Source organism: Camelina sativa, chromosome 11, assembly GCF_030686135.1.
Source record: "Camelina sativa cultivar CO46 ecotype springtype chromosome 11, ASM3068613v1".
NCBI classification, from domain to species: Eukaryota; Viridiplantae; Streptophyta; class Magnoliopsida; order Brassicales; family Brassicaceae; genus Camelina; species Camelina sativa.
Genome location: NC_141890.1, coordinates 49,441,419 through 49,466,747, shown reverse-complemented (window position 1 = coordinate 49,466,747; position 25,329 = coordinate 49,441,419). Strand labels below are relative to the sequence as shown.

Below are 25,329 nucleotides of genomic sequence, written 5' to 3'. Positions count from 1 at the left end.
GATTAGATTACAGTCCCTTGGCCTTTTAATCCACACTGTCGAGATACAACCAAAACTGTCAAATAGAAAACATCAAGCAAGGGAAATCATAATAAGATCTAAAAGGATCGGTTATGGAGACAAAAGAACTTGCTCTTGGTGCCATCATGTCTTAGAGCTGAAAACATGTCTAATTTTTTTTTTTTTAAATGAGATTATCAGTAAACAGAGATGAAAGGAAAGATTCTAGGAGCAGATTTGAGATCGGCTGAGTAGAGATGGTGGTTTATGCAATTTATTTTATTTTTGTTTAGGAACGTATTACAGTATTATAACATTTAAGTCACAACAAATTACAACATTTACTTTATTAGAGGTTTGACTTTTTATAGGAGCAAAATTTTAATTTGTATATATCACAAATTTTTAGCAAGATTAAGGTCCAATGGGCCTAATTTCTAATTAGAAAAGGAAAAAAAGCAGAATTATAAGACGGTTTAGCAAAAACAGGGTATTTTTGGTAGTTTTACAATTCGATATATATATATATTCTCCATAGGCGAGTGAAAAAAGTAAAGAAAACCCTAAAAAGTCGAAGCAGATACCATCTAGAGACGATTAGAGAGAAAGCGAAGAACGATAACTCTGATCACTTTCGATTCTTTTGTTGATTGAGGCGCAAGCTACCACCAGTAAGCCTTTTTAACTCTATTCCTCTTTATAAATTTATTCATCTCTCTTTGTTAAGTCACTGATTTGTGTTTCTAATAATTTTTTGTCAATAGGCAAACCATGGAGAAGGATCAAAAGAGTCCGTATCATGTTCTGACGAAAGATGAAGTTAGGGAAAAGATGAAGAAACAGATCGATGATATTTCTGGAGTCTTCTCGATATCAGAATCCGATGCTATCGTACTTCTCAAGTATCACCGATGGGACTCGATGAAGGTTTCAGATTGTTTGGTTGAAAACAAGGAGAAAGCTTTGTTGGAATCAGGTTTGAGATCAGTTGTCCCTGATCCCAATGGAGAATTATCTCTTGTTCTCTGTTTGTTTTGCTTCAAGACTCCGAGTGAGTTTGATGGTGATCTAGTCTCCACGCCCTTTTGTTCTCACAACTTTTGTACAGCTTGTTGGAATAACCATCTTAAGAGGTTTTTCTATCCTGCTGAGAAAAACAACCAAACTGCTATCTCTTGTCCTCATCCAGCTTGTCGAGCTGCTGTTGGACCGGACACCATTGAGAAACTACCCGTACCTGATCAAGATATGTACAAGAAGTATATTCTAAAATCTTACCGTGAGGGAAACAAGGTATTGGATATCAAAAAGTGCCCTGCACGGGATTGCAGATACCTCATTGCGTTTCAGAAGGAGAACAATGATGATGGTGAGGAAGATTGTAGCTTAAACGTGGTGTGTCTCTGTGGTCATATCTTCTGCTGGAGATGCATGCTTGAGTCACACAGACCAGTGACCTGCAACAACGCTTCTGATTGGTTGTATAAAGATTTGAAGATCTTATCGAAGGTATCAGATGAGTCATCGAAGCTCTCCTCGATTCCAGCCAGGAAAAATGTGGTTCTCTCTCCCTCCTCGATCAGAAGAACCATCACAAAGACTTGCTGCCCTCATTGTCTTCGTTCTGAGAACATGCATGGTAAACAGTACTCCCTGTTCGTGACTTGTACCTGCGGGTAAAAACTCCTATTTTCCTAATCGCACTTAATTAGATTTCTCTGTTTTTAAGTATTTATCATACTAATCTGTGTTTCTTTTTGTTTGTTTTTTATTAGTGGTCGTTACTACTGGAGGTGTATGCAGTCAGAGAAAGACCACAAAGAGGCATCAGGATTATATAAATTATGTAATGTACAGAGGACAGTCGAGAGAGAAGCAGAAGTGAAGGATTCTTGTGTGGAACACTGGAAGGCGTGTGGGGTTTTAGTAGAGAAAGCTAAATCCGATCTAAAAGATTTTGAGGAATCCATCATCGAGAAACCGAGTGACTTGACCGAGAAAGACATTACGATTATAAGAAAAGGGCTGATGCTGGTTCGTCAATGTAGGCAAGTCATTCAGTGGAGCTGTGTGTATGACTATTACCACGCGGAGTATGAGACCTCTAAGAGGGAGTACCTACGATTGAGACCTCTAAGAGGGAGTACCTACGATTCTTGCAAGCAAACGCGACCTCACTTGTCGACAGTTTCGCAAATACTCTAAAGGAGGAAAAAGAAAGAGGCTTGTCAGATACTTCTCAAGAGTTTTGTTGCGTGAAACATAAGGTATCCGTCGAGACAACCGACCTTGGTAACCACTTTTACCATTTCATCAAGACTTTACAAGAGGGTTTGGACGATGTGAAGGTGAAGGCCTACGACAACTACGGTGGTCTTTTTTGGTTCTGCGATCGCTGCACTTATGGGAACACTTGGTTCCATAAGAAGTGTCAGGTGTGTTGTGATGATACTGCAGCTCCTCCGGAGCTAAGTGATTTATCTATGGGAGATGTAATGAAGTAAGCTACAAATTAAACTGTTTTGCTGGTTTTAAGATTTCCGAATTGGTGTTTTGCTTTATTTTAATTCTAGTTTCAAGTGGTGTTTTTTAAATTAGTTTGATAGATATTCTAGTAATTGCTAATTGGTATGGTCTCACCTCTCAAGACGTTATCGAATTGGTCTCACTTTTTTTTTTTTTTTTTTTTTTTTTTACTTAATCTAGTTTAGAATCTCCAGAATCAATCACACATAACTCGTTGAAACTTCTCCTAACAATGTACGTCTAGACCATAGTACTCACAACAAATTCGTAAAACTGTGAAATTGGTCGGAAGAGATCGCTGAGAAGTGCGTGGGAGTTGAAACAAAAACTGAGAGGACCATATGAACCTGATGTAGGGTTTCTAATTCGTTTGTGGAGAGTTTAATTTCTTTTCTCTCTCATTTCAATTCGAATTTGTCGAAGACTAACAAGTTAGCAATGGTTTACCCCGTGCATAGCTCAAGTCATCACCTAATTTATCTTTAAGAAATCAAATAGACAATATAACCATTGTTTATGTTTTAAAAAAAAAAACTACCAAAATCATTACATATTTACATGTAAAAATGTTACATTTATCAATTAGATTATAAATCCCTATATATATATATCCATAATCTTCTTATTTCAATAGAAACTCATCTAAGAAAAATAATTATATACTTTGAATAAATTCACAAATGTCTCTTTTATATTGTGCACACATGGCGGATTATCATCTAATTATATACTTTCTTAAGTTTTTTTATTCAATATATCAGATTTTGAATTAATATGAATATATGAAGTAGATTCTAAATTCAATAAGAACAAATTGGAGAAGACATAATTATATAATGAATCCAATGATAGGGGATTTGACAAAAAGACTGAGCTATTTTAAAATACTTAGGGGGAGGTATTGGTTTAAGATTTTGAAAGAATTTTAATGACTTAAGTTTCTTAAATGTATATAAAAAAAGATTTAGGAAACTTAAAACTTGCAACCTAAGTTTTTATAATTATTATCTTTAAAGGTGTTATGTCTTTATTACAATTATTTTCCTCTATAAATTTATATTGACTATTTGTAACATATAATATACATACATCTACTTTTGAGACTAGTCTTTATATGTTCTTGACTATTTTTGGAAAATAATGTCTTTTTCCAAATTTAATTTGCAACAACTATTGGGTAACATAATGTTGAATGAAATAAACTTTTTATAGGTTGTCCTTAAAAAAAAAGTCAACCTAAACCTTAACATAAAGTTCTTAGATATTGTAGTTAATATAAATCACCATTTTCTAGCAAGATAAAGGTCTAATGGGACCACTTTCCTAAAAAAAAATTGGGTTATCAAACTATAAATAGTAGTGCAAACATAAGAAGTTTGTAACTCAATATCCCCATAAGAAGAGAGTTGGAATCTTCTTTGCCTTCGATTCAATTTTGTTGTATTAGGTGCAAGCTACTAGTAAGCCTTAATTATTCCTGTTTATTATAATTTTTTTTTAAAAATTTTATTTTTATTTTATTGATTTCTCTTTTTGATTTTTGTTATTGTCAAGCAACCAATGGAGTACGATCAACAAAGACCTTACTCGACAGATGAAATGAAGGAAGAGATGAAGAACCTAATCGATGCCATGCACCCCTTATGCTTACGGGAAAAAGAACCGACGGTAATCCTCATGCATCACGGATGGAAGTCGGAACGTCTTATAGAGGGTTTGGTTCATAAAGGGAATGAATTCTTTGAGGAAATTGGTTTGAAACCAACTTTGATTGATTCATATCAAGATTTCTCTGTTTCATCTTGTGGTATTTGTTCTAAGACTGAAGATGAATTTAATATGTATAGTGATGATGATGATGATGATGATAGTGATGATGATGATGATGATGATGACGATTATGAGGGTGAGGGCCAGGGTGAAGGTGCGGGAGAGGGTGAGGGTGATGTGGAAGGTGAGGGTGAGGGCGAGGGTGATGTTGAAGATGTCGAAGGTGAGGGCGAGGGTGATGTTGAAGGTGAGGGCGAGGGTGATGTTGAAGATGTCGAAGGTGAGGGCGAGGGTGATGTTAAAGATGTCGAAGGTGAGAGCGAGGGTTATGTTGAAGATGTCGAAGGTGAGGGCGAGGGCGAGGTTGAGGTTGAAGATATCAAAGGTGAGGGCGAGGGCGAGGGCGAGGGCGAGGGCGAGGGCGAGGGCGAGGGCGAGGGCGAGGGCGAGGGCGAGGGTGAGGGTGAGGGTGATGGTGATGGTGGAGTTGAAGATGTCGAATATGAAGATGAGGATTATACTTTCATCTCCACACCTTTTTGTTCTCACAAATTCTGCAAAACTTGTTGGAGAGAGTATCTTGAGAAAAATTACTACTCTCTTGAGGAAAACCTAACCATAATCTCATGCCCTGATCAAGATTGTAGAGCTGCGGTTGGACAACAAACGGTTGAGAAACTAGGAGTATATGATCAAGAGATGTACGAGAATTATCTTCTGAGATCTTATATCGAGAACAAACAACTTGATGCGCCTGATTGTAATTAGACCATTGACCATATCTGAATTTGCTAAAAAATAAGTTGTTCTTTTATGAGATGCATTAAGTCTATTTTTTTTTTTTTAATAATAAGCGAGGATTTCAAGCTGAAGAGTAAGCTTAATGTTCAAAACTTATGAAACATATATATCATGTTCTTGACATTGAAAACATTTCTAGTTAGGCATCGTGATTAAAATCGTATAAATAATACACAAAATATATTTTATTAATATCATGAGAAGTATTTGATCATATATATATTTTTTTGTCGGCCAACAATTTCATTAAGTAATTAGCAAATACATAAGAGATTTAATCAGTTACTTATAACATACATTAACAGAATCCAAGAGATAACATAAAGGGAATCTTTTTGTCTCGCTTCCTAATTAGCTAAGTTGTCTGCCAAGCTATTTGCTGTCTTTGGTATGAACTTGAATCTGTGGACATCATTGACCATTATGAGGATATCTTCTAGATGTCCCTGAATATCTCTGTGACCTAGAGAATTTCTTCTATGTGGAGTTACAGATTCCAAATATTTATATAGAATTTGTGAATCTCTCATAGTACGTGACATTCTGATAGCTCAGCTTCTTCATTTGGATGATCGCCTCTTTTAGTGCTATATATGGCATCAGTCTCCAGTATTGAGCAGGTAGGTTCTGTAGAGGATGACCCCCTTGAGAACGTAGTTTCCTTGTGAATCATGGAGCGTCCAGCCAATTCCTGCTCTATGATTAGGGTTTATCCAAGAGGCATCTGTACAACATCTAATATGAGAGGGACTTACTACATTGGATGTACGAACCTTATTCTGATCATTCCCTTTCATATCTTGACAGTGAGTTGGGCTTTGTGCTTCTTTCCATAAATTGTAGTCTAGGAGAGCTTGGAGAATTATATCAGGTATGCTCCATCTCTTGTTTCTGAAAATCAGATCATTACGCGCTTTCCAGATTCTCCAGCCAATAAAAGGTTTTAGTTGCTCCTTATGATTTGCTGTTCGTTGTTGGAGAGATAGTAGGGTAAGAGGAGCCGATAGTTTCCAAATAGACTTACATAGTGAATTTATTGTTGTAGACTCAAAGGATTGGCTTGATAAGTGTTTTGTGAGTTGATGATAACCTGATTTGACTGTGTATTGGCCATTATTGGTGAAGATCCAAGTGGGTTTGTCAAGAGCAGTTGTCATCCTTGGCCTTATACGCTTAATTATTGGGATATCTTCAGGGTGGATGACTTTTTGCAACTCTTCCTCATTCCATTCTCTGGATCCTGGCTTCATAAGACCTGAAACCGTGAGTTGATTAGTAGCATTATGATTAAGACCTCTAGCTGGTCGAGGAGGATTTTGGTCCTGTCAGATTCTGATTCTATTACCATCTCCTACTCTCCATTTTAAACCCTGGTTCCATTACCTTTGTAAAGATTTAATGTTACTGAATAACTTCTATGTATGTAAAAACTAAATTCGCGCCAAATGTTTTAAATATTTGGACAATTTTGTGCTTAAAGTTTTAATTTCTAACCAAAATCATGATTGAAATAGTAGAAAGTATACTAGAAATTTGGGTTTTTGATAAGATAACAAGATTTTAACCACTAAAAACCATAAATTAATTATTTTTAACTTTGTATAAATTCAATGTTACTAAATAATTTTCAAGTATATATAAAAATATTTGCTCCAAAACTGTATGATTAAAAAAGTAGAATAAAAACTAGAAATTTGATCTTCCAATACTATGATAAGTTTTTAACTTCTAAAAGTAGAAATAATTGATTCTTTTTTCTTTGTAGAAATTCAATGTTAATATATAATTTTCAAATATATACGCTAAAAAATAAATTATGCGCCAAATGTCTATTTGATGATACATAACTATTTATTAAATGCCTAAATGATATTGATCATACTGAACTTAATTATGTAACACCCTAAATTAGGATTAATTCAACATTATGTAGATTAAGATTTACCTAAATATCAGGAAACATAATGTTGAATTAATAAACTTATTTCTTTTACCCCAAAAAAATAAGAATAACAATCTTATTTATAGGTTATTCCAATAAAGAAAAGAAGAAAAAAAATCAAGATACAGTAGACCCAAATATATAACCTTTTAGATATTGTAATTAAAATATAGATTACCATCTTTTTAAAGCAAGATTAAGGTCCAATGGGCCAAATGTCTGAATTAAAAATCTTAATTAGCAAAAAAAAAAAAAGTATAACTCCGATATTCCCAAAGGAGACAAGAGGCAAAAAAAACCTAGAGAGACAGTAAAGGACGATAACTCTTCTCCTCACCTTTGATTAGATTTTGTTGTTTCAGTCGCAAGCTACTCGTAAGCCTCTCTAACCCTTTTCCTTACAAGATTATCTTTGTCGATTTTGTCTTTCTGATTTTTGTTATTCTAGAAAACATATGGATTACGATCGATAGAGACCCGACTCTGTTCTAACGAGAGATGAAGTTAGCGAGAAGATGAAGAAACAGATCAATGACATCTCCGATATCTTCTTGGTATCAAAGTACGATGCAACCGTACTCCTCATGTCTCTCCGATGGGACTCGCTTCGTGTTTCAGAGCGTTTGAGTGAAAACAAGGAGAAATCGTTGGTGGATTCAGGTCTGAAACCAGTTGTAGTTGATACTAACCTAGATTCATGTAGCGAGATTAGCTTTGAGACTGATGTTTATGAGTTTGAGAATGATGAGGATGAGGCTGATGATGATGATAATAACGATGATGGTGGTCATCTAATCTCCACGCCTTTTTGTTCTCACAAGTTCGGCACAACATATTGGACAGAGTATCTTGAGAAGAACTTTTACTCTGTGGAGACAGTCCAAACTGCAATCTCTTGTCCTGATGAAAATTGTCGATCTGCTGTTGGACCGGACACGATCGAGAAACTAACTCTACGTGATCAAGAGATGTACGAGAGGTACGTTCTGAGATCTTACATTGAAGGAAACAAGGTCTTGATGATCAAAGAGTGTCCTGCAACGGATTGCAATTACGTCATTGAGTTTCATCAGGAGAATCATGATGATGAGGAAGATTGTAGCTTAAACGTGGTGTGTCTCTGTGGTCATATCTTTTGTTGGAGATGCAAGCTTGAGTCACACGGACCAGTGACTTGCAACACGCTTCTGATTGGTTGTGTAGGGACAAAACGAATCTATCAGATGAATCATTTAGCCTTCCCCCCATCAATGTCAATACCAAGACTATGACTTGCCCTCATTGCCTTTGTCCTGTGGAGTTTACAATAACGCCACAGTTCTTGACTTGTATCTGCAGGTTTCACCTAATGAAACTATCTTTTATTTTGTTGCAAATTACATAGAATTAGATTTCGTTCTTCATCTTACTCTCTTATTTTGTGTTATCTTGCTTTTTATTAGGCTTAGTTTCTGTTCGAGGTGTTTGCGGTCAAAGGAAGACCACAAATTTGGATCATGTGTTGAAACAGAAGTGGGGATTTCATGTGAGGAACGTTGGGGCGTGTGTCAGAAATTACTGGAGCAAGCCAAATCTGACCTCGAAGCTTTTGAGGAATCCAACATCAAGAACCCAAGTGACTTGAAGGACTGATGCTGATCGTTCAATGCAGACGAGTGCTGAAATGGTGTTGTGTGTATGACTATTTCCATACAGAGTATGAGAACTCGAAGAAGGAGTATCTACGATACCTTCAAGAAAATGCGACCGTGGCTCTTCAGAACTACTCAAACACTTTACAAGAGCAAAAAGATGTTGTCCTCACTTCAACTACTTATGAAGAGTTAAGCTTCTTCAGGCATACCATACCCACAGCCACAAGCAACATTGGTAACTACTTTTATGATTTCATCAAAACTTTGCAAGATGGTTTGGTCGATGTGAAGGTGATGTCTTACAACGGCGGGGCTGGTCCTTTCTGGTACTGTGATCGCTGCACCTATGGGAACACTTGGCTTGCTACGGAGTGTGAGATGTGCTGTGATGATACTGCCTCTCTTGTGGAAGAGCTAAGTGATTTTTCCCTAAACAAGATTCCTTAAAGACAAAATTAACAAAACATTTAGGATACATGAAACTATCAACTTATATGATTTACAACTGTTTTGCTATGTAATAACCGTTACTATTTTCCATCATGTTCTTGAATATTTTTGGTCAAATAATGTGTTTTTCCAAACTTCACACGTCCTCTTTTGGGAATCTTCACACCACCACCGTGACGCTTCTTCAAGTTTTTCAACCACTGCGTTTTCTTGGCATGACCCTGCAGCTTATCATGGTTTTGTTTCTTCGTGTTCTTTCTATGTCTCTTCCATACTTCCATTAGCGTATGTGTAGTAAGTCCTCTATGCTGCGTATGTGTAGTAAGAAGACCTCTGGTTTTTGACGTCGTCCCTCTCTTCTCATCTGATTTCTCTATTACATGCTTTTGGTGAAATGTACTCTTCGAAGCTGATGGCTTATTCTTGTTGAGGTGATGATGATGATGGTGGTGATGGTGATGATGGTGGATTACTTTTCCTATCTTATTCTTTAATCTTCTCAGCACCCCCATTGCACTTCTCCTCTTTTTTGAAGTATCTCTGTTTCTATCAGGAGGAGAAGCGCTGTCTTCAGAGCCAGATTCATCACTCTGTGATGGATATAATGATTCTGACTCAGTCTCGGTGTCACTCTCTGCTTGAGTTTCCCAGTTTGATCCAGATCTTGACCCTGTCTCCCCATCTGATTCTTGATCATTTGAAACATCTTCGTCTTCCGACTCAAAAGTTGTCCCAGACGTTGTTTGTTCATCATCTGTTTCAAACAAGTCATCGCCCAACGTTTCAGTTTCTTGATCCATCAACGTTGGTTTCATACTAGGCATCTTTTGTGACGTTCTGTTACTTTGACTTGGCTTCTTGAAATCAATGGAACTCACAACAAGAGGCGGTAACGGCTGTGGTTGTGACGTGAGCCGAACAAACTGATCATTAGAAGGCAAAGTTAGATCATCATGGCTTCCAACTGTTACATCTTCTGGACTCATTGGCATGTAATTATTGCTTCTTACACGAGACGTAAGAGATTGAAAGTTATGTCTCCGATCTTCAATGGGAGGAGTTACAGAGGACTTGCAAGACCGTGTTCTATCATCAGAACCCACACGGCCAGTAACAAAGCTTAAAGCTGAAAGCTGTATATCGATTTGTTCGATTGCGTTAGCGACTTGTTTTGTTAAACCATCCTTACTAGAACTGCTTTGAATCTGATTAACTCTCGGATCTCGCTTAAACGATCCTTTCGTCTCCAATAGTTTACCACTTGGCGTAATGTGAGAACCGCTGATCTGAGACGACGACATCGCAGGTGGCGCCACATTCAGCGGTCTTAGACCGTGAATATCCATTCTAGGAAATAAAATTAGTTCTGTTGGAAGTATCTGTAACAAAAAGTTTAAAGATTATAGTAACCAAAACAGAGAAACAAGGATACAAAAGTAAGTTCATAACACGTGTGAAAATTTTACTCGATATATATAAAACTGACGGTTACTTGCCTGTGATTGTGTAACTAAAAGTTCATGGGAGGCAAAATCGAGCAACCTCTTTAACAGAAACTGAGTGTTCTCATCTAACTGCGAATTAAAGAATCATAATGTTAGATTACTCGATGAATATATAGAAAATATATAATTCTGATGTTGAAGATGAGATATTGATGAGAAAGTAAAATTACCTTATATGACTCAGGAACGTATCCATTCCTTGCATTTGATTCGAGAAGACTGTACAATCTTCTCAGAGATTGAAGATTACGCTCTACGTTATCGGGCTCCATCAAATTGTGATTCAGGAAAAAAAAAACGAACAAGAAAAAGAAGAAGAAGATGATTTGCAGATAGAGTGAAGAAGAAGTGAAGAGATACGAGTAATGGAGTCGAACGAAATAAGTAACCAACTGATTGCATATAATATTTTTTGCTTTCGTGTCTGAAAAGCAACGTTGGTTCGTCGGAAATCTAACAACGACCGTTTACGTAAACAACGTTTTTGACTTTTTGTGTACTTCATATTATTTTCCTTATAAATAAGTTGAGGTTATTTATATAAATTTAGATTCTTATAATCGATTTCCTGATTTGTCGGCCGCTCATTTTTTTCCTCCAATCTGCATAGAATCAGAGGAGATTTAGGGATCTTAATCTGAGAAGTGAAATAATCTTAATTAATAGGCTCTGCTTCGCGTTACAATTTCTGTCTGATAAGAGATTTCCATTCTTATTAGTTTCTTCTAACTGATATTGTTCTTTTAATTAAGTTTCATGGGATGTTAAAAACAAAAATTACAAGTCTTCATGAACAAAAACCTTTTTTACCAAAAAAAAAAAAAAAAACCTTTGACCTAAAAAAACAAAAAGTCTTCATGAGAAAAATAACTCAAAAATATACTTTAATTAATCATACAATTTAAGCTAAGCTTTGCTTTCATACAGAAAAGCTTACCAACTTTTCGAAACTCTAATTGACTGCTCAAGTCCATCTAAAACTATTTAACACATCCTGATGAAGAAAATATATAACACTATTTCATATACCCTCGCAAATCACGTCCAATCTCGCCCTCTCTTTCTTACATACTCTTTTCATGAAAAATAACAATCAATCACAATCAGTTTTTCGATTTGGTTTTTGGTTTTTGAAATTTAGTTTTTAGTTTTAGATTTTGTTAAAAATGAGTTTTTGAAAAACAAAAACCAAAATTTCTTTTAAAATCTACAAAACATTCAAGGCCTAAAACTTTGTTTTTGTTTTTTTTTTCCTTTTTTCAAATTGATATGTATAATATGTAACACCCCAAAATGATTGGTTTCCAGTTACGTGTGTAATAGCATTCCAACTTGACGAGACTTTTATTAAATTTTTGAGAAAATCATCATATCATTCACGTGCAAAGGTTTCTCTTGCTCATTGGTTTACCCTTGTTTTTCTCTTCCTTTTTCACCTCAATCATATAGATAATATCATAATATATAGGTCATTGGCTGTACTGATAGAAATATTGGAAAATAAAATCATAAACCGAACTCAAAGTTGTGAAAAGCGAACAATTCGTGAATCCACAGATTGCACATACTCCCTCAATCTTACTTATATATATACCCTCCAAGATGCCTAAACAGATTGTTGTCTTCAAAGTTAATACATATCAGAAGTTAGAAATAAGTAAAATAAAACACCTCTGGAAGTGTGTAAAAACAAGATTAGCATGCGTAGATCCACAATTCTTTTGTTTTTGTTTTCCAGTATAAAGAACGGCTACACAAAATCTGCGTCCAAACAAAAAAAAAAAAAGGTTCGAAACTCTTCAAAGTAAATAAAAAAGGAAACAGTGAAATTTAGAGGAAATCAATAGTGCATATTCTAGTACTCATGAGTACATAATTCTAGCTATATAAACTCTTGTAACATGGTCAATAAAAGCTTCTGAAACATGGGAAAAGATTTTGATCAGACAACATATGCGATAAAATAGGTTGAGGGGAATGAAGCCTGGTCCGAGAATCATTTAGAGTTTTGGTGTTTCGTTAAAGAATGACTCTCCATGACCTCGAGCCAAACAACATTCCTCTGAACCCTAAATCGCTTAACAATAAGAAAAAGTTGAAGAAGAAAAGACTGAGCAACTTTATCTAGGAAGAAGAAGAAGAAAGAAGCATCTGAAAAAAGAGAAGTGGTTTCTTCTATTTATAGAGAGGATAAAAGATCTAAGCCCTAGATTTTTCTTTTGCATTTTCTTACATTGATTTAGTAATTTTGGTTTAACTGTTTTTGGTTAATTTTGGTTATTGTCTTTATTTGGTTTGTGTAGGGTTACCTAAAATAGAAATTTACAGTGTAATCCAGAGTGGTAAAATCCGACATACTCCGACTTAGTACATCCAAAGTTCAAACCATTTCCGTGACTTGATTCAATCTCTCTTTTTTCAAAAAAAAATCTACAATTGTCTTTAATTGTGTCTTGTGTATATTTAATATCAGTCATTTCCGAGGCCAACAGCAATCTTCCTCTTATTTAAAATCTCTGTCAAGTCTCCAAAACCATATCTGCACATGTTGTAATATATTTATATCAATCTTGAGGAGCATGTAGTAATTTGTTCTTACCATATTACAAAGTAATGGCTTTGACTAATTTGGTTGTAATTTCTAGATCAAATCAAAGTTACATGGTATATAGCTATAGGATCTTTTTTTTTTTTTAATATACTGGTATTTTCAGAACTTTAATGTGCATTTTTATACACATACATAACGATAAAAATGTGCATATACATACATAGTATTGAATGCAAGACAAGTACCTTTGTTCCGATTTATTATTACCTTATTATTACTTTTGGCTACATCTCAACAACCTTACTAAATTTTTTTTGTCTTTTTTAGTTATAAATCAGAGTAGTTGTTTTCTTTTACGTTTCTGAGGTTCTTTGACCTATTCATGTATACTGGTGGTGGTATAAATGACTTTGCGATGATATAGGTTGTCATTAGTTACAAGATTGTGTTAAATCATGTTTATTTACTCTTTTTACTATTTTGAATCATGTTTAATCATATAGCTTGTAACGTTTTTCTCCCTATTGATTGCTTATTTAAAAAATTTGACTGTAGTTTTCTCCCATTTGGGTTTATTTAGGGTACGTCTGAGAGGCTCAGGAGAAATACTGAAGAACACGTCACAAGAAACCAAAGAGATAGAAAAGGAAATCAAGATCTGGAACGTTGATTTATACATGAATCGGACGGTGGAAAGCAAAGTTACCACCTGGGAACCGGACATGTCGGTGTCAGCGGAAACCAAGCACCAAGAACCGAGAAAAAACAGCCCGGTTTACGAGGGACTTTAGAAGGAAAAAGGTGCTCTCTTTTTCACTGACTGCTTACGTCTGTTTTCTCCGGTCCCCAGTTCTTGCCTCTCCACCACCACCTCCTTCATTAAACGCACACAAAGGTACAAGTACAACACCAACACTTTTCTATATATTTTCTTTTTGAATTTGTGTTTGTTTTTTTTTTTGTTTTTCTAACATCAGAGTTCAAGAATAAGTCCTAATCCATGAAAGTTCTGCTGTTATGAACTCTTGAATTCTGAATCCATGTCATAAGAAAAAATGTAAGCCAGAGATAGATTTGTTTTCTTTTGTTCTGTCACTCACACTGTATTTAATTACTATTATCCCTTCCAAGAAAATCACCAGGCTATTACATGAGAAAGTGAAAAAAAATGAACCACCCCTATTTTATAATCAAACATTATTTAGCCTAATAAACACGTAAATTTATTTATTTTGTTAGTTTTTTTTACTTTTTAGCCTATTTTGATATCAAGCAATGTCATATTTTGGGGGAATAATGTATGAATAAAAAGTTGACGCTAAATTTGAGAAATCAACCAAATTTGGGAGACTGGGGTCACAATTCTATATAATTTTATCTTACTTTACATGAAACGACGACGTAATATATTTTTGGAAAAACAGAGCAAACTCTAAAAACAGAGCGAATTTATAATGCACTGTCACCATAATGAAACAACAATGACCAATTCATATATATATATATATATATACAAAACACAACTATATGTTATACTACTGTATGTATAATCACACGATCTATTACACAAATTAAGGTTGTGTTTTTTCTTCGTTTTCCCCACCTGTTTCAATACAATTAGCAGCTTAAAATACTTTCTAAGTCTATATTCTATAATGCAAATTTGTTTTCAAAGATCTCTCTCTGTTTCTCCTTCATCTTGCTGTTGATAATCGGATAGATTCTTGATCAACGGTGGTTTCTTCTTCATCCCAAGTAGCAGGCAAAGTCGGAAGCAATAACGCTTCTTTGTTCCTAACTTCTTCAAGTTGTTCCCATTCAGTCCATTTCTCAGCCAAACCACCAGTCCCTTGAAGCATTTTGACTACTTCAGACATCGCTGGTCTATCTTCTGGTGCCCCTTGTGTGCAGAGAAGAGCCACTTGAACTATGGTTTCAACTTCTTTTGAATCATATGTAGTCAAGTTGCTATCGACAATGTCTCTTAGTCTCTGTTCTCTAAGCAACTTCTTTATCTGTTTCATACAAAAAAGCTTAGTTTCAGTCTTTTCATACAGAAGGAACCTTTTTTATAAGAGTAGTCAAAAGTCTTACATGATCAAGCAAGAGAATATTTTCCTCTTCTTCCAAACGTGAGAAATCGATTGCTCGCTGACCAGTAACGAGCTCAAGAAGTGTTATACCGTAACCAAAAACATCAGTTTTTTCAGATGATTTTCCTGTGCAGAGATACTCTGGTGCTATGTGACCCATTGTGCCACGGACTTGAGTTGTGACATGAGTCAGTGATGTGTCTACAAGCTTAGCTAAACCGAAATCTCCAAGAACTGGCTCGAAATTATTGTCTAAAAGTATGTTTGCAGCCTTGAGATCACGGTGTATGATCTTAGGGTTACAATGTTCGTGTAGATACTCTAAACCGTGAGCTGAACCAAAAGCTACACGCTTCCTTGTTGGCCAGTCTAACCCTTCTTCTCCCGCTTTCAAATCTATACAATGTCACATGCACAAAACACATTACACAATTCTGTTATTTGGTTGAAGAGTTATAGAGAAACTAATAAGTATATAAATATATACCTCTTAGTCGATATGCAACACTAAGATTTTCCATGTATGGATAAACAAGGATTCTCTCAGAGGAAGTTGTGCAGAAGCCAATGAGGCGTAAGAGATTCTTATGAACCGCAACGCTTATGAGCTGAATCTCTCTTTGGAAAGCAGCTTCTCCTCCAGGACTGAAGTAATCCGCAAGGCGTTTCACTGCAACTTTTGTTTTGTCTGGAAGCAAACCTCTATAGACTTTACCAAATCCTCCTTGTCCTATCAAATTGCTCTCGTTGAAACTATCTGTTGCGAGCTGAATTTCACGTAAAGAGAATCTTCTAAGCTGTCCGAAGGAAATCTTCCTGTCATCTTCACCTGCATTTTTCAAAGGAAAAGGATTTTGGATTAAGAGTTCATAATAATGATCTAATGAGTATATGTAGTTTTTTTACCAGCTACGTCGAAAAAGATGTCGTATTTGTTTCTACGGAGGCGATGATGATGGTACATAACAATAGCTCCAAGAAACAGGATTATAGAAGCAACACAACTTGCAGTTAAAGTAATGTCTCTTAGCTTCTTCTTCGAGGATGTGACTGCACATAAAGATACTAAGTTATGTCTGTTCTGTTTTGTATGTGAGTTGGATGAAGAAGACAGAATCAAGAACCTGGAAGACGTGAACTCGAAGAACAAGGCTGATTCAAGCTTTTACCACATATGAGATTAGTTCCTGAAAAACTGAATAAAAATCACAAAGGTAATTTCTTTCAGTACTGAGAAGTCACTGTGACTAAACTTAAGTAGATTCAGGTGAAAAAGGTAGATTTTATACTCGAATGTTGGGATTGAGAAGAACTGTGTTGGGATGCTTCCTGTTAAATTATTGGATGAGAGATCCCTGTGAATCAAATTTCATTGTTTGATGTTAGCCAAAAGATCTCAAAAGAGTCACATTTGAGAGAGAGAGAGAGAGAGAGAGAGAGAGTTTTGCATGGACTTACAAGTGCTTTAGATTCGAGAGCTGACTCCAGCTCGCGGGTATCGAGCCGCTGAAACTGTTCATTGAGAGGTTTAAAGTCTGTAGATTAACCATTTTCCCAAGATCATCTGGTAAACCACCATATAAACTATTGTTCTGTAGCTCTCTGCATTTGAATTGGCATCAAGAACGATATTATGAATAATGGAACCTAAAACAGAATCTTGTATAGGAAATGGTTTGTGATCTCTTACAAAGTAACCAAGAACTTCAGTTTCCTAATAGCTGGAGAGAGTGTTCCTGTGAATCCGTTTGAGGCAAGATTTCTACAGATTGATACAAAACAAGTTTTCAACATAATGCAAAATCTTGGTAAGTAAAAGTTGAGAAGTGATCATAAGAGTACTACTTACAGAGCCACAACACTCTGGCCTCTGCAGGTGACATAAGACCAACTATAGCAAGGGCTAACGAAATCGCGTGTCCATTTTAGACGATTGCTCGAATCATTAAGTGAATCTCTGAGCTGCAACAAAGCTCCTCCTAGCAAATGAAAGAATAAGTAATTAATTAAACCAGTCAATAGTATAAGATCATTTGATTGATAAACCAAAGACTGATCGCCGCTGATAGATAAGTATACCTTCGATGTCTGGTTGAGTTGTTGAAGAAGTGACTCCCACAAAAGCTAAGGCCACGAAGCATTGTAATATCAATTTCTGATTGTTCCAAAAGCAATTTTTCTGAATGAATCCTCTTCGAGTTCTTAGAGAATTTCGAGAACTTTCACCGTACCCTGCAGTTTATTAGATATTATAAGAATTTTTCAATCAAACTCATTTATTTTCTGCTGTAGAACCTATATACTCCAAATTGCATCAAACATAAGAAAAAGTTAACTTATTTAACAAGAAACACATAACCCTTGTGATCAAATGTTAATTAAACATAAGTAAGCAAATCCAAGAAAAAACAGATTCGTGGGTCTAATTATATGTGTCTTCGAACTAACAGCGTGGATTGTTTTTGATGTGAAACAATGTCAGATCAATCCATAATTTCTCCATCAGAGCTCATTCGAACCCGAAAACATAAAAAAAAAAATGAAAGCTTTTATAAGCAACAAGGAGCAACAAATTTTATAATCGTGTTTTTGACTATTTGCTTTTTATGATTAGATACCCTCTCAAAAACCTCTCTATGTTTCACCCAAATATGTACCAAATATATTTGTAGCTTGAAGAAACTAAAAGAAGCAATAAAAGTTTAATATACTACATAAAAACAAACCTAATTTATAAATAGTGGAGAAAATCAGATATTAAAATGCAAGCAAAAACAAAGCTTTTAAGTAGTACCTGAACGAGCCATAGAGAAACTGGAAACACTCTAAACACACAAAGAGAGCAAAAGGTTGAAGAGAGAAATGGAGGATTTGTATAATAATGAAGCCAATAAAAGCAAACAATAATGTAAAAATCATCTTAAAGAAAGATGACTCTTTTACAAGTTAGTGCCTTTAATGGACCCACAAAAAGTATTTTTCATATTATTTTTTTATCTCTCTGATGTAAAAGAAGAAGAAGAAGAAGAAGAAGAAGAAGAAGAAGAAGAAGAAATAAAAATGCTGCTTTGAGGGAAAGAGAATCCCACTAAGTTGAAACATCTTTGATTTCTTAATGGAGATGTTTTTTTGTTCTTCTTTTGCTTCTTCTTTATTTTGGGTGATCTCTTTTGCAAGTGTGGGACTTGGGGATGTGATTGGGGCACAAAAAGGATATAAATTTTAACAAAAAAAAAAAAGGATATAGATGAACCTAAAATAAACATAAAATAATAAAGAAGTGATTTGAATGAATCAGTTAATGAAAAGAAACCAATGACTTAATTAAGTGTACTTGATTATGTTTGGGAAAATGGCTTATGCTTTAGGAAGAGACAGAAGCATGTGTAAGAAGGTTCCACTTGTTTCAGGATTATATTCCACCAATCTCTGGATGATAGCAATGCAAAAGGTAGTTTTTGTATATATTCTTTTCATCGAAAGGAACAAAAAAAAAGATATTATATACAAACTCAAATTTATTTGAACAATATCTTGATAGAAGAGACTAATTAAAATCTTGATAGAAGTAGAAATTCCTAAAACGTTTTCTTCTTTAGAATTTAGGATATAGATATCTAAAATTTTATATATACGTACGTAGCCTATAGCTAAAACACAATCGTGCATCTGCATGTGCAGTAATATAGTAGTGGATCACTTGAATTTGGGACGGTTAAGACTGAAACAACACTTAGCCTCAAACGTTGAGTAGTTTACATTATTGACATATAAAAGGTACGTGATTGATCTTATAGAAAGCTCTTTTTTTTTTTTTTTTTTCTATTTCACAATAATAACAGGAGTAAAAGATATTTTAAAGAAAATTAGGTGAAAAAAAGAAACATAGTGTGAGGAAGAAGCAGACTTCAGAATATTAAAAACGGAATAATGATATCATCACTATAACAATATGCTGGAATTTGGACATATTCTTTATATGCCTCTTCTACTCATACGATTCTTCACCACATTGGACTTTTGTTTGTTCGATGTGTAAAAAGATCTGATATATCATCATATCGCAATCTGGAACGTATATTTTTATAAAGTGAATTTTTATCTACATTCACAAATAAAACAAGTTCCAGTATAATTTCTAGTTTTTTAATTACTAGTAACAAAAAAATTTATGACTTAGTAAATTAATTTTAATGATGTGTTGATGATATTTCTTGTCGATCTCACGGAGATTTTTAATTGGGTTGGGTAGGAGCGAACCGGTTAAAGAGTGGTTGGGTCTGTAAATAACTCAACTTATAAAGGGTTAAAAGGTCTTTCACTAATTATTTTTTAGAATGGAAATTGCTTGGGGTTTCGAGTAAAAAGGGCTGACAAGATTAAGACGACTCCGTCACCTCACAACTCACAAGTAGAGCGAATCGAGAGAGAGAGAGAGTGACTGAGAGAGAGAGCGATGGCGAGAGATATGGATGTAGTGGAGATTGTGGAGGAGGAGGACGAGGAAGAAGACAAGGAGTGCGAGGACTGGTGCTTCGTCTGCAAAGACGGAGGAAGCCTCATGCTCTGTGACTTCAAGTGAGTCTCTCTTTCTCTCTTTCTCTCTTCTCATTACCGGATTTAGCTACCACTTACTTAAAACTCCGATGAAGGATACCATAATGCTGTTTTGGTTTGAGGATTTTGTTTCTTCTTTGCATGTTCTTGTTTTTATGTTATCTAGTGATGAAGGGTGTTTGTGTTGTGGTCTTTCACCAGGAAAGTTCTTATTTTTTCAATCAATTTTGTTTTCTTGATGATTCTTTCATGTGAGTGCACTCAAGTAGAGAGACAATTGTGTATCATTCTGTAATTAAATGTATAAAGGTGTTTCCTTTTTCTTTAGGTTTATTGATTAAGAGCTTAATTAAATGTACCAAATTGTCTTATTCAGTTTGCTAATGTAAGATTTTGCATGAAAAATTAACAATCTTGTTATGGAAAAAGATCGTCAAGATGAATGTTTGAAGCATTTGTCAGCTGTGAGTCTTTTGTGACATGTAGTTTATATGTATGCATCTAATGGTGCACCTCATTGTGCTTGCTTATTTCAGGGACTGTCCAAAAGTTTATCATGAAAGTTGCATAGAAAAGGATAGCCCAGAAAGCAAGATTGGAGACTCGTTGATCTGTAGTAAGTGCTAATGTTCCCCTTTATATACTAATTTATTATCATTTTGAAGTAGCATACATGCTTTCTCTGGATTGTGACTTAGCTTCTGTCAGTGGTCTCCTCTTAATTACCTGAATGTCTTTATGTCTGGAAATGAGAGAAATTGGTTTCTGGATTCCTTGATTTCTGTTTCCGGTTGTTTTGTAGATACCCATTAGCATCTAACAAGAATAGAGTTTGTGCTTCTTTTTTTTAATCATTGTGTAAGATATCCCCCTGTCTCTGTAGGTACATTGTTTCTTAAGGCTTTGAAACTCAAAGTACAAGCTTTAGATCAATAATTCTATCACTTATTAGCGTACACTATCGAGTCCATATATTCGAAAACTTATGTACTAAGTTGCTAGGCCCTTGTGTCTGTTAGAATTTCCGAACACAGTAGGGGGAACATACGTTTGAACTTTCATATTTGCAGTCAGAAGGCTACTGTATTTGTCATACTTGCTTTCTGGAGGGACTAATGTTAAATTGTAAACTTTTAATTTTCAGAGTGGCACAGTTGCTACTTGTGTAGGAAGACACCAAAGCTATGGTGCCTTTGTTGCCCACATGCTGTATGTGAAGGCTGTGTTACTCATGCTGAGTTCATTCAACTTAAAGAGAATAAAGGGTTATGCAATGAATGCAACGGGTTAGTCGAAATTTTGGAGGAAGTTCAAAAATATGCTCCTGCTGCTGGGGTATGTTTCAAACGGCCATAACCGTATCAATATAATGTCTTATTATTTCCTTTATACCCAATTTTGGATAGTAGTCTCTTGAAATTTTGGTAGCCATCCGTTGCAAATAAATAAGGTGTTGAGAGTTGTAAAATCTGTATAAAAGGGATTTATGGCCAAACGAAACGAAAACAAGCATGGATTTGGAAGAATCTGAGTGAAACAACTCTACCAATTTCAATTAGAAGACTTGGTTAGGCTTACGTTAAGATAGATGAATCTACCAATTTCTTAAGCAAATTGAATGAATTAAACGTGCTTTAGAACTTGTACTGTATTTAATGTATTACTTAGTTTTACAGTTTTTCTCAAATAAAAAAATTATACACGAATATTAACTACTTATATGTCAATCTCTAAAGCTTTTCTTTAAATCATTGCATGCTTTCTTTAGGGATTATTGTTGTTATTTTCTGTGCTGAACATTCCTTTACTGCTTGGCAGGGTAAGCTTAACTTGAAAGATCCGGATACACAAGAGTGTCTGTTTCTTGAGTATTGGGAAATAACAAAAACGAAAGAAGATATAACCTATGACGATGTCCGCGATGTCTGTGCTTCAAAGCCACGAAAGAAAGGCGTCAAGTCGAAGTACAAAGAGGATCCCCAATTTTCACTTGGTGATACTTCAAAGTCAAGAAAGAAAGGCGTCAAGCTGAAGCACAAAGATGATCCCAATTTTTCACTATCTGACCATGCGGTTGAGGATGCAGGGAATTATAAAACACTGGGCAATAAAAAGAAAATGGAGTATATCAGATGGGGTTCAAAGCCCCTGATTGATTTCCTAACGTCCATAGGGGAAGACACCAGAGACGCCATGTCACAACATAGTGTGGAGTCAGTTATCCGCAGGTACATTCGTGAGAAAAACCTGCTTGACCGTGAGAAGAAGAAGAAAGTTCATTGTGATGAGAAGCTGTACTCTATCTTCAGGAAAAAGTCTGTAAATCAGAAAAGGATTTATACACTTTTAAAGACTCACTTCATAGAAAACCTTGAAGATCAGGTTGAGGATTTCCTACCTTTGGAACATGGCTTCAGTGAAAAGAATGAAAAGGTTTTATTGCCGTGCAAGAAGCAAAAAACAGAAAGGTACGATGAGGAAACTTATGAAAAGGAAGTGGAACCTGAAATGCGGGCAACTGGTTTCGCAACGATCAATGTAGATAATATAAAGCTTGTTTATCTACGTAAGAGCTTAGTCGTAGAGTTATTGAAGCAGAATGAGAGCTTTGGGGATAAAGTGATGGGAAGCTTTGTGAAAGTGAAGAATGACCCTAGGAACTTTATAGCGTACCAGATCTTGCAGGTTACAGGTAACCAATTCACGCTTATTAGTATTTGCTTTCTGTTGTAGGCTTTGCTGTTTTGTCTTTCTATCTTCTAGACTTTTAGATAATTCGGACTGTTTTTTCTCTCCCATTTGTTAGATGACAGCTTATGAGACATTGTGATACTGTCAAATTCTATGAAAGTTCTCTCATCCATTTCATGATCACTGCACCACAATCTCTGTCACACCTGATATTATTTTCCATTTCTGTAGGCATTAAGACTGTTGATGACCAGAGTAAGGATGTGCTTCTTCATGTTGCTGGTATGGCAAGTGGCGTTAGCATTTCCAAGTTGGATGATTCTGACATAAGCCAGGTGAATCATGTCTGAAATTAATTCATATATCACCATTATATTTCCTTCAGTTTGATTTTGCTCTCTTCCGCATATTGGGAATCTTTATTTGACAAATCTGCTGCAAGTACTGAGAAAGTGTCTTTATAGTATTCCTCCTAGATGACTATTGTTTGTTTCTATCTGGTTCTTATTATTATACTTGCCCACTTTCCTTTTCAGGAAGAGATTAAAGATTTGAAGCAAAAAGTGATGGATGGCCTTTTGAGACAGCCAACTGTTGTAAGTTCTTAAAGGAATCTAAATTTCTGTATATCACAAAATTTATTTCCCTGTTTATAAAATATTATCTTCATTAACATTGTTGAATCCTCTGGTAAGACAGAGAGGTAGTTAAATCGTTTGGCATTTGCATTCTCAAACCCAAATCACGTTCCTGTCTTTCAGGAGCTAAAACTCACCAACATTTTTTTTATATATGACAGGTGGAGATGGAGCAGAAGGCTAAGGCTCTCCATGATGATATAACAAAACATGTGAGTATCTCTAGTTATATACTACAGTTAACAAATGTTACAGACTCTGGGTTTTGGTGCTGCATCTGACACGTTCTTGTGTAAATTTTCTTGGAAAAATCAGTGGATTGCAAGGCAGCTTAACATTCTGCAGAGACGCATCAACTCTGCCAATGAGAAAGGATGGAGAAGAGAATATCCTTTTTTAAGATTCGAAACAGTTATCTTTTTTAACACAGTTTCATTAATTTGACATCATGACAACATTTTGAAACACCTTAACTCTTTTCCCTTTTGTTGGACTGAATCTACGTTAGAGGAGTATCTAGAGCAGAGAGAAGTTCTCGAAAAACCTTCAGAGCAGGAGAGATTATTAAGAGAAACTCCGAAGATCATTGAAGACTACATCGAGATAAAACAAGAACCAGATAGCAGCAAACAAGGGGATATCAGTGGTCTGACTCATGAGGCGGTGGTGATAGCTATCGACTAACCAAAGATTATGCAGCAATCTTCACAAGGAAGAAAGATCAATGCTGACTGTTGTATATCTTTTTGTTCTTTATCGGTTAAATGGAAGTTTTCTCTTCTCTTCCATTAGAAAACTTAAGAAACTCGGCTAATATGTTTGATGAAGCTCTTTTTAGAACTTGGTAGCTTTTGCAGACAGAAACAGGAAGCTAACTATGTTTTTGTATTATGGTCATGTATGTAGCATCAAAGTGACATGGGATGTTTCATGTTCATGTAATGTACTAATGTATATGCCTAGTGACATGTTCTGCTCTTTTTAGAGTTGCCTTGTTGGGAAACAAGAGGAGGCTACTTAAAGTGCCAAACTTTGAAAACCCTAAAATATTTCCTATCTGTTTTTTAAAAATCACATTGCTTTGTATTCACAAAGTTCTTCGGTCGGACATTTGTCATTCATCTTCGTCACCGTTGTTTCATCAGTCACTTTCGTCTTCTTCGTCACCGTCGTAGCCTCATTCATACGTAATCGGTGAGTTCCGTTTCTGTGATTTAAGTTTGAAAACAAAGGTTTTGAGGTTTGAGATGATTAATAAAATTTTGGGTGATGATTCACTGATTTGAATTCGGAAACTGAATTTAAAAAAACCCTAGTCGAAATCGTGATGGATTCATGAGCTTTTGTTTCAATTGATGAAGATCCAATAAAATATTGCAGATCAGGTGTTCGACAAAATGTCTAAATGAACTTTTGACATATAGTTAAGCTTTTGCTTGTAGTACAAGTTTCAAGTGGGTGATGCTTAGATCATTTTCTTAAAGCTTATGAATCCTTAAATATTTCAATGTCAGGGTGATCTTAGCCAAACAAAAGATGGTCTTGTTGTTACTCAAGGACATAGTTCCCGCGGCGCAGAACAACATAAACACGCGTTTCATCATCCTCGACAAAGCAAGATCTCCAGCAGCAGCCAACAACGGGAAGAACTGTATCGCGTTGGCAGCGGATGAGACGGCTGCGGTTCACATACAGCTGTGGGGAGATGAGTGCGAGGAGTTCGAGGCAGGAGATATCGTGAAGCTCACGAATGGGATATTCTCATACGTGAGGAACAGTGGGCTCATCCTCAGAGCTGGGAAGCGTGGGAAGATGGAGAAGATGGGAGAGTTCACTGTTGCGTTTGTCGAAACGCCAAACATTAGTGAGATCCAATGGATTCCTGATCCTGAGAATCCCAAACGTTATATTCAGAGCGCCGTCGTTTCAGCTTATTCACGTATCTTCCCTCCTTTGCCTTAGAGAGACCTTCTTGATTTATTTAATTAAGATTTGTAGACGATAACCTTTTATTTACTATTATGTAGCTAATTAAGGATAGTTAAATATTTCTTTTGGCAAAAGGTTAAGTTTTTCAAAACTCAATCCCTTCTATATAGAAACAGAGTAGTCAACATCCGATTCCTTTGATATCCGTTTGGCTAGGTTTTGACAAAGTGAAGATTTTCTAG

The 25,329-nt window shown here is 35.6% G+C and overlaps 5 protein-coding genes and 2 pseudogenes across 8 annotated transcripts; 5 read left to right on the top strand and 2 right to left on the bottom strand.

The window, feature by feature from the left end:
- The first annotated feature begins 538 nt into the window (after nt 1-538).
- Nucleotides 539-2,558, top strand: LOC104727003 (putative E3 ubiquitin-protein ligase ARI13; annotated as a pseudogene). Its single transcript, XR_015572874.1, has 3 exons — nt 539-671; nt 765-1,676; nt 1,776-2,558. The product of XR_015572874.1 is annotated as a putative E3 ubiquitin-protein ligase ARI13 (transcript).
- A 1,296-nt stretch (nt 2,559-3,854) lies between these two features.
- On the top strand, nt 3,855-5,168 carry LOC104729060 (uncharacterized). Of its 2 annotated transcripts, none has more exons than XM_087476493.1 (2): nt 3,855-3,973; nt 4,081-5,168. In XM_087476493.1, the coding sequence occupies exon 2, from the start codon at nt 4,087-4,089 to the stop codon at nt 5,062-5,064; it is 978 nt and encodes a 325-aa protein (XP_087332619.1). In that variant the 5' UTR covers nt 3,855-3,973; nt 4,081-4,086; the 3' UTR covers nt 5,065-5,168. The 2 variants fall into 2 exon arrangements, with proteins under 2 accessions (XP_087332619.1, XP_087332618.1); XM_087476492.1 differs by having other exon boundaries at nt 3,858-3,986.
- A 2,163-nt stretch (nt 5,169-7,331) lies between these two features.
- LOC104727002 (putative E3 ubiquitin-protein ligase ARI14) lies at nt 7,332-9,257 on the top strand (annotated as a pseudogene). Its single transcript, XR_015571203.1, has 3 exons — nt 7,332-7,414; nt 7,488-8,377; nt 8,482-9,257. The product of XR_015571203.1 is annotated as a putative E3 ubiquitin-protein ligase ARI14 (transcript).
- LOC104727001 (protein KOKOPELLI-like) lies at nt 9,129-10,995 on the bottom strand. Its single transcript, XM_010445988.2, has 3 exons — nt 10,799-10,995; nt 10,620-10,697; nt 9,129-10,502 (listed from the first exon to the last, which is right to left on the bottom strand). Exons 1-3 carry the CDS (start codon nt 10,898-10,900, stop codon nt 9,204-9,206), a joined length of 1,479 nt encoding a protein of 492 aa, XP_010444290.1. The 5' UTR covers nt 10,901-10,995; the 3' UTR covers nt 9,129-9,203.
- A 3,652-nt stretch (nt 10,996-14,647) lies between these two features.
- Nucleotides 14,648-18,568, bottom strand: LOC104727000 (putative LRR receptor-like serine/threonine-protein kinase At5g63710). The gene is made up of 11 exons (XM_010445987.3): nt 18,067-18,568; nt 17,352-17,504; nt 17,122-17,251; nt 16,963-17,034; nt 16,731-16,874; nt 16,562-16,627; nt 16,397-16,467; nt 16,179-16,322; nt 15,760-16,101; nt 15,274-15,668; nt 14,648-15,194 (listed from the first exon to the last, which is right to left on the bottom strand). The coding sequence occupies exons 1-11, from the start codon at nt 18,077-18,079 to the stop codon at nt 14,874-14,876; spliced, it is 1,851 nt and encodes a 616-aa protein (XP_010444289.2). The 5' UTR covers nt 18,080-18,568; the 3' UTR covers nt 14,648-14,873.
- A 1,038-nt stretch (nt 18,569-19,606) lies between these two features.
- Nucleotides 19,607-24,136, top strand: LOC104726999 (uncharacterized protein At5g08430). Its single transcript, XM_010445986.3, has 9 exons — nt 19,607-19,850; nt 20,366-20,445; nt 20,974-21,164; nt 21,648-22,521; nt 22,752-22,855; nt 23,057-23,116; nt 23,320-23,370; nt 23,474-23,544; nt 23,662-24,136. Exons 1-9 carry the CDS (start codon nt 19,729-19,731, stop codon nt 23,840-23,842), a joined length of 1,734 nt encoding a protein of 577 aa, XP_010444288.1. The 5' UTR covers nt 19,607-19,728; the 3' UTR covers nt 23,843-24,136.
- Nucleotides 24,128-25,221, top strand: LOC104726998 (uncharacterized). The gene is made up of 2 exons (XM_010445984.3): nt 24,128-24,352; nt 24,673-25,221. The coding sequence occupies exon 2, from the start codon at nt 24,695-24,697 to the stop codon at nt 25,118-25,120; it is 426 nt and encodes a 141-aa protein (XP_010444286.1). The 5' UTR covers nt 24,128-24,352; nt 24,673-24,694; the 3' UTR covers nt 25,121-25,221.
- Nucleotides 25,222-25,329: the final 108 nt, after the last annotated feature.

What these genes read in the sequence shown, in the direction of transcription:
- LOC104726998 (XM_010445984.3), top strand. Translation starts at nt 24,695, where the DNA reads ATGGTCTTGTTGTTACTCAAGGACATAGTTCCCGCGGCGCAGAACAAC.
- LOC104729060 (XM_087476493.1), top strand. Translation starts at nt 4,087, where the DNA reads ATGGAGTACGATCAACAAAGACCTTACTCGACAGATGAAATGAAGGAA.
- LOC104727000 (XM_010445987.3), bottom strand. An exon ending in CTGAAGTTCTTGGTTACTTT is followed by an intron (nt 16,875 to 16,962) that starts GTAAGAGATCAC and finishes ATTCAAATGCAG; the next exon opens with AGAGCTACAGAACAATAGTT. An exon ending in TTCGAGTTCACGTCTTCCAG is followed by an intron (nt 16,323 to 16,396) that starts GTTCTTGATTCT and finishes CTTTATGTGCAG; the next exon opens with TCACATCCTCGAAGAAGAAG.
- LOC104726999 (XM_010445986.3), top strand. Translation starts at nt 19,729, where the DNA reads ATGGCGAGAGATATGGATGTAGTGGAGATTGTGGAGGAGGAGGACGAG. An exon ending in CTCATGCTCTGTGACTTCAA is followed by an intron (nt 19,851 to 20,365) that starts GTGAGTCTCTCT and finishes TGCTTATTTCAG; the next exon opens with GGACTGTCCAAAAGTTTATC. An exon ending in CCAGATCTTGCAGGTTACAG is followed by an intron (nt 22,522 to 22,751) that starts GTAACCAATTCA and finishes CCATTTCTGTAG; the next exon opens with GCATTAAGACTGTTGATGAC.
- LOC104727001 (XM_010445988.2), bottom strand. Translation starts at nt 10,900, where the DNA reads ATGGAGCCCGATAACGTAGAGCGTAATCTTCAATCTCTGAGAAGATTG. An exon ending in ACGTTCCTGAGTCATATAAG is followed by an intron (nt 10,698 to 10,798) that starts GTAATTTTACTT and finishes TTTAATTCGCAG; the next exon opens with TTAGATGAGAACACTCAGTT. An exon ending in TTTTAGTTACACAATCACAG is followed by an intron (nt 10,503 to 10,619) that starts GCAAGTAACCGT and finishes TTTTTGTTACAG; the next exon opens with ATACTTCCAACAGAACTAAT.